This window comes from Phasianus colchicus, chromosome 4, assembly GCF_987193195.1.
Source record: "Phasianus colchicus chromosome 4, bPhaCol1.hap1.1, whole genome shotgun sequence".
Lineage (NCBI taxonomy): Eukaryota > Metazoa > Chordata > Aves > Galliformes > Phasianidae > Phasianus > Phasianus colchicus.
Genome location: NC_143439.1, coordinates 17,594,561 through 17,607,035, shown reverse-complemented (window position 1 = coordinate 17,607,035; position 12,475 = coordinate 17,594,561). Strand labels below are relative to the sequence as shown.

The 12,475-nt window shown below is 33.4% G+C and overlaps 1 protein-coding gene across 5 annotated transcripts in view; it reads right to left on the bottom strand.

Moving 5' to 3' along the window:
- The window catches only part of CCSER1 (coiled-coil serine rich protein 1), a 613,005-nt gene that overhangs the window by 116,076 nt on the left and 484,454 nt on the right, over positions 1 to 12,475 (bottom strand). For 2 of the 5 annotated variants that reach the window (XM_090138800.1, XM_090138801.1), the window contains exon 10: positions 11,913 to 11,958. The exons of the other annotated variants lie outside the window; for them this stretch is intronic. In XM_090138800.1, the coding sequence (XP_089994926.1) occupies positions 11,913 to 11,958 (46 nt within the window). The remainder of the gene's footprint in view (positions 1 to 11,912; positions 11,959 to 12,475) is intronic. 5 annotated transcript variants of the gene reach the window in all.

Here is a 12,475-nt window from a genome sequence, read left to right as displayed (position 1 = left end):
AGTGTTCACATCCAAGTGTAGGTGTCACTTCATCTTGCTTTAATTAAATCAGCTTCTTTTGCTACAATAAGTGATTACTGTATAGTTGTGTAAGGTCATTAATGTATCACCAAAATGAATATGTTGTGTACTTAAAATTGAAAATATAGAAATGGTATTTCCATTGGACTCCAAAGAATAAATGGCCAAATACTTCTGTTAAATGTGTTAGATAACACAATTTAAATATAATTGACAATTTATGGAAGATTACTGCTGCTGAAAGACAAACTACAGGTGCTTACCTTTAAGTGACAGAAGCCCAGTTTCACCATCTTTAGAACAATGCAATTATATTTCCCAGCCAAGAAACATGAATAGGCCAGACAGAACTTTTTAGCTGAGCTTTCTCTCACTGAACCTAATATATTCATGCCTTCATGGCATTATCCAGGAAAGCAGTGATATAGTCAATGAAGATAAAATAATAAGCAGACTGTAATTTTGCTTAGAGCCATAAATTGGCAAGCAAGAATATTGTGTGCAGGCACAAACATATATGGCATAGTTGAGGGCTGTCATACAGGACCAGGAGACAGGAGATCCAGTTCATACCAAATCACCCAAAGCTCACTCTATACCATGCCAATCTTTCCTTTCTCAAAGCAGCTCTGAGTTACAGAAAGAAGACAAAAAAAGAAAATTCTGTTTGCCTTCCACTTGTGCTCCTCACAGGAAGACTTCTTTACCCTTTCTAACGAAGCCTGAGTACACATCATGCTGTTTATAATTTATTCAGGTATAAACAAGAAGGTGAAGCTGTATTAGCAGATACCCCACCCAGGGCCAACATAGAGAGTACTCAAACAAATTTAAACATTAACAAATTTCTGCAAGTCCCTGGGAGAAAAATCCCAACATGATTAAGAACTTTGTCTGTAAAAGTAAAGTTAATGGAGCAGAAATTCAGACACAGCCATGGCTAAGCTAGAAGACTTAAAAACCCTCACTGCTAAGAAGAACAGGTCAAGATGATCTCCCAGCAGTATTGTCTTTTCTCAATATCCACAGATAAATTCTTTTGAAAAGACTATGAATAAAGTAAAAGAACACTGAGGCTTTTCAATTAAGGAGCTATTATTAATGTTAGAGATCTAAAACATTCAGATACAATAGGATGATTTCAAAGGACAATCCACCAACAAACAGGACATGTGAATGAAAGGAAGAGAAGGGAAAGCCAAAGGGGAAAGGGGAAGCCAAAGGGGAAAGGGGAAGCCAAAGGGGAAAGGGGAAGGGGAAAGGGGAAGCCAAAGGGAAAGGCAAAGGAGTGAGAACACTGACATGTTGCAGACTGCCCAGGACAGACATTTGTGTTTTGAGCAAGCTGATCTAGCATCAGCCCTACTGGAATTACTGTCAAAAGACATGAAATTAGACTGCTGGATTGCTTCTGCGAACTATATTTTTTTTGTATTCCTTCCTACCACATGCTTCTGTTCACATGGATGATGATCTTTCTTCAATTGCTTGCTCTCATGACAGTATTCAGAGTCATGCTTCGGTTTTCCTGATTCTTAATTTCAATGTATAAACCTACACACACATAGAAAAACATAAGCATTCCAGCAATAACAATGACAAAAATATTAAATGTTGGCATAAGTCTGAATTTGTATGTGCAGTCATTATTCTCATCTCTGTTCATATTTCTCACATTTTGAACTGTGCAAAAAGAAGAGTACTATACCTTTTTATTAGAGAAGGAGAGTGAGACTCAATTACTTGCACAACAGAAGTCGTCTAGAGCAATGACAGTGAGCCCATGAGCCCAAAAGGTAAACAGAAATTCTTTCAACTAGGAGATTACTATTCAGTTCCTTCGGCTAGCTTGTTACTATAGAGGATAAGATTTTCATTGTCAAAGCCTGTAATTATAAAACAAGTTATAAAATCCAAGTATATATATTTTAATATATAGAATAGAGTTTATTTATACAATTAACTTTTATGTCCATTCTCTTTGGAAGTATAGACCCTTAAAATCCAAGAGATGAGACACACATGTGAGCATCAAAAAGTACCAATTATTATTTAAATAAAAATCTGGAACTAGTATACTTTTTATAATGTACTACTTTAACAGCATAACTAAGACAATTATTAGCCTTTTGGAGAGAAACAATGTAAAAATTACTGTTTCTTAACAGAAAAGCTGGACAAGGTTTTGTATTAAGTGCTGCTTATATATTTTTTTTTAATAACAAATGCTTGAAATGTGTTGAAAATATCCAGCATGTATTTATCTCCCAACAATAGATGACTAACAAAATACATAAATACCTCTCATTCTTTTTCTGTGTGTTTGAACAGCATACCAGATAACAATAATTAAATTTATAGAAAAGTAGTATATACTTTCCAGATATTTGAAACAAGTGAAAAGCAGAGAAAGCTAATTACAAAAATGACTGAAAAAAGAGTGAACTTGAATAAACTGATTTGATATGTTCAAGTATTACATATATTGCTATTTCAAATTGCTTGATGCACTTTTAAAAATTTTTAACAAACTATACTGCATTATTTGTATTTACAGTCCATATGGGTGAACTTACTTCATCACATTAAAAAGAGTAAAAAAAACTTAGTGCTCTGTGAAGCATATAAAATCCATAAATTTCATAGGAAAATGACTAAATGAACAACACAAAGGAAAAATTATAGGAAATAACAGAATTAATCATTTGTCTATCTCCTCTCTAGAAAGATATATACGGTAATGTTGTATGCGGGAGAAAAGGTGCACTTCCAAACAAGCATGTGTAGTGCACTGAAATTAATAAAGTTATTTCAACTTGTAACACTTGCCAATCAGTCTGCTTTTTCCACTGCTGATAAAATGTCGAAGTGATTGCAATAATTACACACACTTAATCTTAAAAGGAAAACCTAGGAAAAAAGCTTTTTATAATAGGACTTTTAAAAAAAGCATTACTTATCTATCCCCAAGACTTAAATGCAATACAGAAAACTGTTAATAGTTCAGAAGAAAGAATGACAAATAAAATCACTTATAAATCAGCCTATCTTCATCTGCAATTATGTCAAAGCAAAACATAGAATCATAGAATCACAGGGTTGGAATTGACCTATAAGAACATCTAGTCCAACCGTCAAAAAAAACATGTTCATGATATCTCTAGTAACACATTCAACAAAGAATAGTATGCCAATAAAAGTAGTTCCACAGAATTTCTCCACTGTTTAATAAACCCTAGGGGGAATAGCTTGAAAATGTTTTACTATTGACCAGCCTGTTAAGTCACTCAGCAATTTAATAGCTGTCTTCAGCAGATCCAAATTTCATTACTCCTCTGAAGATATAACTAGTGACCAAAACCACAAAAGCAACAGTTTTTAATTTAACTGTGCTTGAAATAAAAGCACTATTATCTATTATAATAATTAATCTAAAACCAAATAGAGTTTACGTAATTGCAAATATAGATTGTCACTAAAGATGTACATGCACAGGTTGCAAGTCCCTGCTGTAAAATGAAGTTGTAATTCTCATACTGTTAAATAGTATGATTGTACATAACTTGGAGAACATAGCTGAATATTTGATTTAGTTTAAATTCTGCCTGTAACTGCTTTGCTTAAGTTAGTTCTAATATGCACAAGAGAATTAGCACCTGAAGCCATGAAGTCTGTGATACTGAAAGGTTCTCAGAAAAAACCTTTTAGCTGCAGCTTTTACTTTTTTTTTCCAGCATATAATATCTACTGTTCATGCTCACCATAAGGCATTCTTTCTCTACAATAGTTTCTTGCATTGGAAGATTAAGCTTTAATTTGAATATCTATAAAACCTCCTACCCTGTTATATTCATTAGCGAGTTGGAGTATCAATTTTCTGCAAGTCATTTTTCTTCCTTTTCCTGAAACTTTCCTTATACAAACACTTCACAACCATGCATTCACCAGGATATTTACAATCATGGAACAACTATGCTGCAGGAGGAAAAATTTTCTAAAGGAATATTTAACAATAGGCAATTTGAAAATATAAGAGAAGGCAGTACCCTGGAGAAAGAGAAGGATTTTCCTGTGGAGAAGTTTAGGAACAGAAGCAAAATTACTGTGCTCAGAAAAGGATGTACTGAATGAGGGAGATTATTCTATAGACAAAGCACAACACACGTATACAGATAATTCCATTACATTTCTAAAATAATTTTAAAAGAATCACTGTCAGCTTTTAGATAACTCACTAATAAGAAATAGGATTGCTTTGACAGGTAATTAAGAATAAATGAATTACTGAGTTTACTTCTGATGGAGATCTATCAGAGACTCAATTTCACTAGTCAAAATAGAGTCAGGTAAATAATTGACTCTTTAATCTGAAGCCTGAATAAAAAAGATCAGATCAATCAGAAATATTTGGCAAGCCTAAAATTGAAGTATTACTTCAGCTGAAGAATTATTTAACACATTAACCTTATTTTTAGCTTAAAAAAATGCATCATTCTAGTGAAAAGTCACTCTCATTTGCAAAACTTGATAGCAATCACAACATCTTGGAAAATACACAGCTGTTTTCAGTAGTCAAAAATTCTTCAGTAGATTAACTATGCATGAATTTGTAAACAAAAATTAAACTTAAAGGAAAACAGTTTCAGAGGAATGCATTTTTTGTCTTCTTTCTGTATACACCAGAGCCCCCTAGAATACAGAATAATGCCCATTACCTGTCAAGCTGTGACTTACAGCCTCTGTCTCTTGTCTTATTGCCTGATGCATCAAGAAGAGTAAGTCTCAAGCAAATAGTAAGCTGTCACAAGTGATGGAACTGTAGTTAAAAGCCACTTTCTATAGATATAAGTTGTAAAAGTCTCACACACTACCACAGAAAGTAACATAGATTAGTCTGGAAGGAAAAAGCCAAATTTATAATTTCAATTCTGTAAATTTTGAGATGTTGGAGCAAGAGCTGTCTTGCTCAATTCTTTTTCTTAGGGATAAAAGAGAGCAAGTAACCAAAATAAATAAATAACCACAAATGACCAGTAGAGAAGAGTTCCACACAGAAAAACACTTGCATAATACTAAACTATGTTTTATAGGTGTTTTGCAGAAACTTGACAAAATTTCAAAAAGCATATAATTACAGCTATTTGAGATCTTTTGAATTATTTGAAGTAGTTCAAGAAGCTCATAGAAGTAGGCTTTTAAAAATTTTTTTTTCAGTACATCAGAATTAATTTGGCAACTGTCTACCTAATTTCTATGCATTCTCTCTAGTTTTCATCTTTTAACTTTATAAAGAAGTATAAAAGAAAGTACCACCTTTTTACACACTGTAATGGCAGAAAAGTAGAAACAACAAACAGAACAAGCAAATCTTCAGCTTCTGTACTCAACTTTCCCTTGATTAAGCTGTAATCAAGTCCATGAATGCAAAGCAAAGATAGAACAAACTGATTATGTCTGATTTTGGTAAGCTCAGCCCATTAAACAACGTCTCCATGATGAAAGACCTGGCTTTTGAAGGGTAATTTTACTTTAAGAGGAAACAACAGCTGATTTTAAATAAAATGATGAAATTACACCCATGATTTTTTTTTTTTTTTTTTTTTTTGTGATCAAGGATACATTAGCCAACATAACAGCAGCCTATTTGCGTTCTTTTTCCACAATCAGAAGTAGCATGCAAACCAAACTTCTTCAAGATTTTAAATATATATCACTGTAACAGATACTTTTCTACCCCATCAAGTAAATATTGAAAGTTCAGGTTGTCTAAATTCTTCAGGTACAAAACCATATCCTAAAGCATAACACCTATATTCACGAGTTCTGAACTAGTACAATGTAAATGCTATTTATATATATATATTATATATATATTATATATATATATATATATATATATATATATATATATATATATATATATATATATATATATTTTTTTTTTCCAAAGGAGAAATCCTACTTTTACTTTAATCATGGAATTAAGAAACAAAGACAAATAAAAACCACATCCTGAGCTATAACATTTGAACTTATTCTTTCTGTTCTATATCTACACTACATGTTTTTGGGGCAGGTTCCAAATTTGCTTAAATGAAATCTCTAGTCCCCAAAGTTTCAAAATAATCACTTTTAGAAAAACTTTAACTGTACTGGTCTTTGTTTCCATGGAAATAGAAACAAAAGTAGAAGCTGCCATTAAAAGAATTAGAATTCTCTTTCACAAATGAAAGACTTATACATAATAACATATTAATCAAACTATTGTCAGAATATGTATTTTCTCATTTTGCAAAAATGGAGCATGATCTAACATCCACCAGGAGTACAACTTGGAATTACAACAGAATAAGCCTAAATAAGAATATATTACAGCGTTTAAAAATCTCATCAAAAGCCTACTCAGTCAAATGGGTAATTTTCTAATTAATTTTAAAATTTAATTTACCAGAAGATTCTTGGATGAGGTCATTTTTACAAATATTTTACAAATCTTACAAATTATAAGCCCAAAATGTAAAACAATAGATACTAAGAACTATTAATATTTACATGATTTATATTACACTTCCTTAATGCTTTGATAATGAGTTGAATGATTGAAATTCTTTTCCTAGTATCTATACTCCAGACAGACAGTAGCTAAATGCTGGACATCACCCTGTCATAAATCAAAACTTCTATGGGATTAAAAATATACATATTTTATAGCAAATAGAACATCTAAACAGGCTTTGGTTTTTCTGCTTCTGTTCAACTTTCCTTCACAATTTGTTGCTTTCAATATTTATTTTTCAAAGAACTGACTACAACTGATAAAATCAAATACTGACATCTTAAAAGATTAATTCGTTATATTTACTAATTATTTAGATTACTGGCCTCAAAAATTTTCATTTGCTTGTGTGTTGTCAAGTCCTTTAAGTTCTCCTGTCTCCTGAAGTCTCTACTTCTACATAGTTGACTAAACTGATCAATGTTGTCTTGGTAAATTTTACTATATAAATACACATTTTATCTGTCAGAATTAAGGCAAAGATATTAATACTACTTCAGACTGAAACTCAAGTAACTGATAACAGTCTTACTGTAGACTTAGAGACCTACCACTCAAACTGGCAACCCTGTATCACATTAAGACATTTAACATTTTCATTTTCTTAGATGTTTACACTGCAAAATCTTGTGGGTGGCCTATGAGTGAACAGTGGGTGAGGGCTGCACCCTTTCATGAAGGTTAAAACACGCAGTTTCCCAGCATCATATCTACATTCTTCATTTTCACCACCAAGCTGACTAAAGAAGCCATCACCTGCTTTTAAATATCTTGATAGCAGACAATTACATCATTACACTTGTTTTGTAACTCAAATGATCTATTCTAAGAATTTAAGTCTTTTAATTTCCATTCTATACATTTTTTACTTTAATTCATGCTTTTTCTTAACAAAACCAACAACACAACAATAGAGCTGCATTTAAGCTACTCAAAAACTTGTCCCAAGTTTTGAGATTAGTACATTAAAATGTCATTTATCAAGAAACTAAGAATTTTGCTTCCTTTATTTTTTATTTCAGCTTTCCTAACCAGTAAATTCTGTATTGTATGAAGTATCCTGGCTAAAGGTTAGTTTTACTGTGTTAGATTTTAGTACTTTTTTTTATCATTAGATGGTATAAAATTCTTTAGATATAATACCGCTATTTCAAGTGTCAGATCCAATTTGTTCTGTCTGTAAAGTTGATTGTCAGGTACCACATAGCTGTATTGATTTTTCTTTTTTTTTTTTTTTTTTAGTTTCTACTTTCTTTCATCAAACATCTATTACAGAAAGGCTCTCTCTCTGTCTATGTATTCCTTTTCATTTTATTCTTCTGAGTAGTGGCTAGTATTTTTAATTCCCCAAATTATATGTCTGTGATAACACATTTTCTTAAAAAGTATTGCCCACTGTTGCCCTCAACTGTCAATTGCTTATACTGGGTAGACATTTTAGGTGAAACAAGAAAAAACATTGAAATAAAGTTGTCTTGACACAAAGTACTATAGATATACCAAAATTAAAGCTTCATAATCTGGTTCAAGATGCACCAGCTTAATCCACTGGTTTATCAGCAGATACGAAGTTAAAACTCTGACTCTAGTATGTGACTATGCAGTAGAAAAATACAGTTAAAAAAGAGTTCAAAACAACATATACATTTTCTGTAGTTTTCACGCATCCTCATGTAATATACTGACTGTAATCCATAATCTCCTGAGTATCTGGGGGAGGAAGTAGAAGAAGTGGGTGGGGGAAGGTGTTCTTTATTCTCACTGCTCTACTCTGTGGTCAGTAACAGGCAATAAATTACATTTATCTCCTTTAACTGAGTCCATTTTGCCTGTGACAGTAACTGGTGAGTGATATATCCTTATCTCAATATTACTTTTTTTTTTTTTTTTGGTCATCATTATTTCCTCCCCCTGTAGCTTGAGGAGGGGGAGTGAAAGAGTGGTGTGGTGCAGTTTAGCTAATTATGAGTTTAAAACCATGATATCCACAAAGTAACAAGACAAATATTAAAACTCAGGATCCTATCTGAGGGCAATATTCGTTTTGGACTCCCCATTCACTTTGTCTTCTGTCACTGCACCTTATTTTGTTGCTAATTACAGACTTCCTCAGTTAGTTTAGATTGTATGTTCTTTTAATTCTGCTCTGTCTCTTCTATGTAAAACAGAAACTAAGTCACAGCCCATTGCATTTCAAATGGCAAAGTTTCATCTTTTGTTATGGAATCTTAACTCCAATATTGGTTACCCTTTTACTCTGTAGCTGTGTTCTAGTTTCAGATGGGACTTAGCACTGAGCTAAGGATGTTTCAACTTCTTGTATGTATTGCCCTGCCAGAAAAGGGAGATGAATAGCAATTATCTGAGGGATCACAAGGAGCTGGGAGGGGAAAGAACAAGGACAGCTGGCCTAAAACTGGCCAGAGGGATATTCCACATGACATCATGTGAAAAAATCATAAATCCGTGGGGATTTGGCCAGGGGGGCAGCAGCTGCTTGGCAATTGGTGGGAGGTGACCAATTGCTAGTGCATCACTTGTTTTGCAAATAAATGTATTATTATTATTACTAGTACTATTTTCCTTTTCCATCTTAGTAAATAGTGTTTTATCTCACTAGTACTTAATCTCTTTCGTTTTTACCCTGATTCCCTCCTCCATCCCATTGAGAGGGTGCAGTGTGAGAACGACTGTGGTGCTCAACTGCTGCCAGGGTATAATCCACAACAGTCTAGATGTCAGAGCATGGAAATGTCCCCTCCAAAACATTATGTTGTTATTTGAAAATGTTATCTAAACAGATCTTAGTCTCAACCACTTATTACTTTGCCGCATTTTACCAGCAACTGCTGGAGACCTGGGGCTACAAGAGATGTCGTAACACAGCACTACTACAGATGGTAAATTGATGTCTCTGACACTTTCTGATGCCCAGAAGTGCATGACTTTTCAGTGACTCTAAACAGCACCACCACATTACATCACCTACCTTTACCTACAAAGCAATTAAATGCTACAAGCAGTTACAAGTCTCCAGCAGATTAAAACACCTTTAAGTTAATATTGTTTACTCTACTGCATTGGATTGAAAAATCACTGACAACATCAACAATAACAAAACATAGCCCACTTTTAAATTTCTGCATGATAGGACAGTGTATTTGCTCAGTAGTATTTCTGCTTTGTGTTCCCAGGCATCATCATCTCCCAGTTCTGTAAGTAAACAATAACAGTGTTCAACAAGACCAGAGAAATTGCCACCAATGGCTAGAAGATGAGTTTTAATATAATATATTCATAGCTCCGTATCTTCACTGCTTTCTACTACACATAAAAGCAGAAAATAGCTGTCTGAAATAACTTTTTTTCTTTCTCTAATGTTATGGATCTCTTCACTTATATACTTCTTTTGCTTCCAATTGCTTCCCAGTCAAGGTACTGTCACACTCTATGCATGCAGTTCTAAACCTACATCTCCCCTCTCACCATTTTAATGATGTTAATTTTATCTTTATTTCATAATCCAATCTTATTTCTTAAGTCTGACCACTCTTTCCTACATATCAACTGTGTATTTATTTAACGCAATTGTTATCCACTCTTCTTCATTTACTTTACTGTTCTGCATCTTTAATCCTGCAAACCATTATCCTGACTTTTCCAGATATTCTGTCCTTTTCACACAATCCCGTATGTTCAACTCTCAGATACTTCAATAGGTGACGTCATCACTCAAGCAAGGATACACAAAGATACTATGCCATAAAGGAAGATGTTAGCAATAACATCAGGTACGCTTCTTATTATTTATAACAAAGCACGTTACAACATGGATGTACTTCCAGAGTCTTCAATAATTTTCTTAACTGTGTAAAAGAGTAGTGAATTTGCCTAAATGAAAGTAAACCAGACAGAAGCCCAAATTTTCAATTTAGCAGACTGCTAAATGTCATACACATCAGATTAAAAAAAAAAAATAACTTCAGCATTGCTTTTGTGAAGGATAAAATTTACATTCAGTGAAGATCTTTAGTCTTTCCACCATACCTTAAATAACTATAATAGGAGCACAGTTATATTTCATGAACAGTATTTCATCTTGATATTTCACCCTTAGATATATCCAGAAGAATAGGAACAGCTAAGATAATTGCATGAAAGAAAGGACAGTGACATACAGACCATATTTTTAGTTCCTCTTGTAGGACTCGCACTCATAGAAAAATATTACATATTTCTTATGAATATACCAGAGCAGCATTGGTGAATTTATGCAAGCAACACATTTCAAGACTACCAACAACAAAGCACTGTTCAAGATGCACTGTATTTTATGAATAAGCCTGTAATGTTAAATTGTGATGAAACTTTTTGACATTCAGTGGTGTGATGCAGTGCATAGTAATAATAATAATGCAGTACATGGCTGTAGCTTATTATACGTATATGGAAGACACCAGTGTCTTTAGAATGGACATTCAACTCAAGCTAGGAGGAGAGAGACAGAAACAGACCCAAGGAACATAAGTCCTCATCTCAAAGTCTGATGGTATTTTGAGCATCTAAATGTTCACTGTACATACTTACACACACACACTATTAAAGCAGCAGAAAGATCATCTTGAGTTAGAACATAAATGTTTCCTTTTTAAAATCACATTTGTGATTTCTTGCTTATTATTATTTTTTTTTTAGGGGGTGGATGGAGGCGGGAGGGGGGGGAATGTGAGGATGGGGGCAATTGAGTTTTGCTTTCATTTTTCCAAAGTAATAATATCTATTGTCAATACTTTCAATGAATTTAAGGAAAAAATAAAGGAGATGCCTCAGTGAAAGTCCCTATCAGTCCCCAATGTTGGGGATAAGATGTTCTTTAATTGATTAGAACAAATATAAATACAGCTAGTCTTAGTAATACCTGCCATAGACCATGTTGCTTGATTTTCCACGTTTAGTTTTTTAAGATCCAACTGAAAGATTAATTTGAAGAATGTGAAAAAGATGTTCTTTGGTTTTAACAATGCTATTCATTATGAAGACATAAACTGGAATATTATACTTATTCCCCTCCAGACTTTGAGTCATTATGGTATTTTATTCCCTTCTTGCAACTCTATAGCGCATAGCACAGCCCTAGTTTACAATGTGTTGGACAAAACACAGCAAAGAAATAAAGGAGTCAACAGAAGCTGTTAGCTACAAGCACGTTACAGGCAATATGCAACACCAGCGGTTGAATATTGACCTCAGGGCATTAACTCTATATTGGCATGCCATGCTACAGCACATGAACACAGTCATCTTTACAACACAGAGCGGAATTCAAGAGACTCACATAATTGCCTGCGAGAAGGTACAGGAGCACTTCCAAAGGCTGTGCCCTGTAAATAAAACACATTTTTTTTTTTTTTTTTGGAGCAAAGGATGTCAGATTAACAGCAGTAGCAAATGAAAAAAATGACAAGACATGAAGAAAACGAAAGCACTGAAATGAAATAGAGACTGTTTAGATAGAAGAGCTTGTTGTTTCTGAAGAACTGCAGTTTCTATTTTCAGATAAACAGAAATTATATTTGAAAATGTTCTATGAGTAATCCACTCATCAGTGGACATGAGACAAAAAAAAAAAAATAGAAGAAAGAGAAGGAAAGTAAAGGTAAGGCAAAAGTATCAGGATAAGACAGGCATGCTCACACTTGTCAGAAATGATTAAATTTGACAAAAAGAACAATAAATAGAATATATACTGGAGTGGATTCCATTACAAAAGAAAAAAAAAAAGAATGCTTAATTACAGCAATGTCTTTGCTGATACTGTCATTGAAGGTAAACATATTTCAAACAGTAGGAGAGTGAGTGCGATGCAGTTTGGCTCCTGTCACTTCCTCCTCATCATCT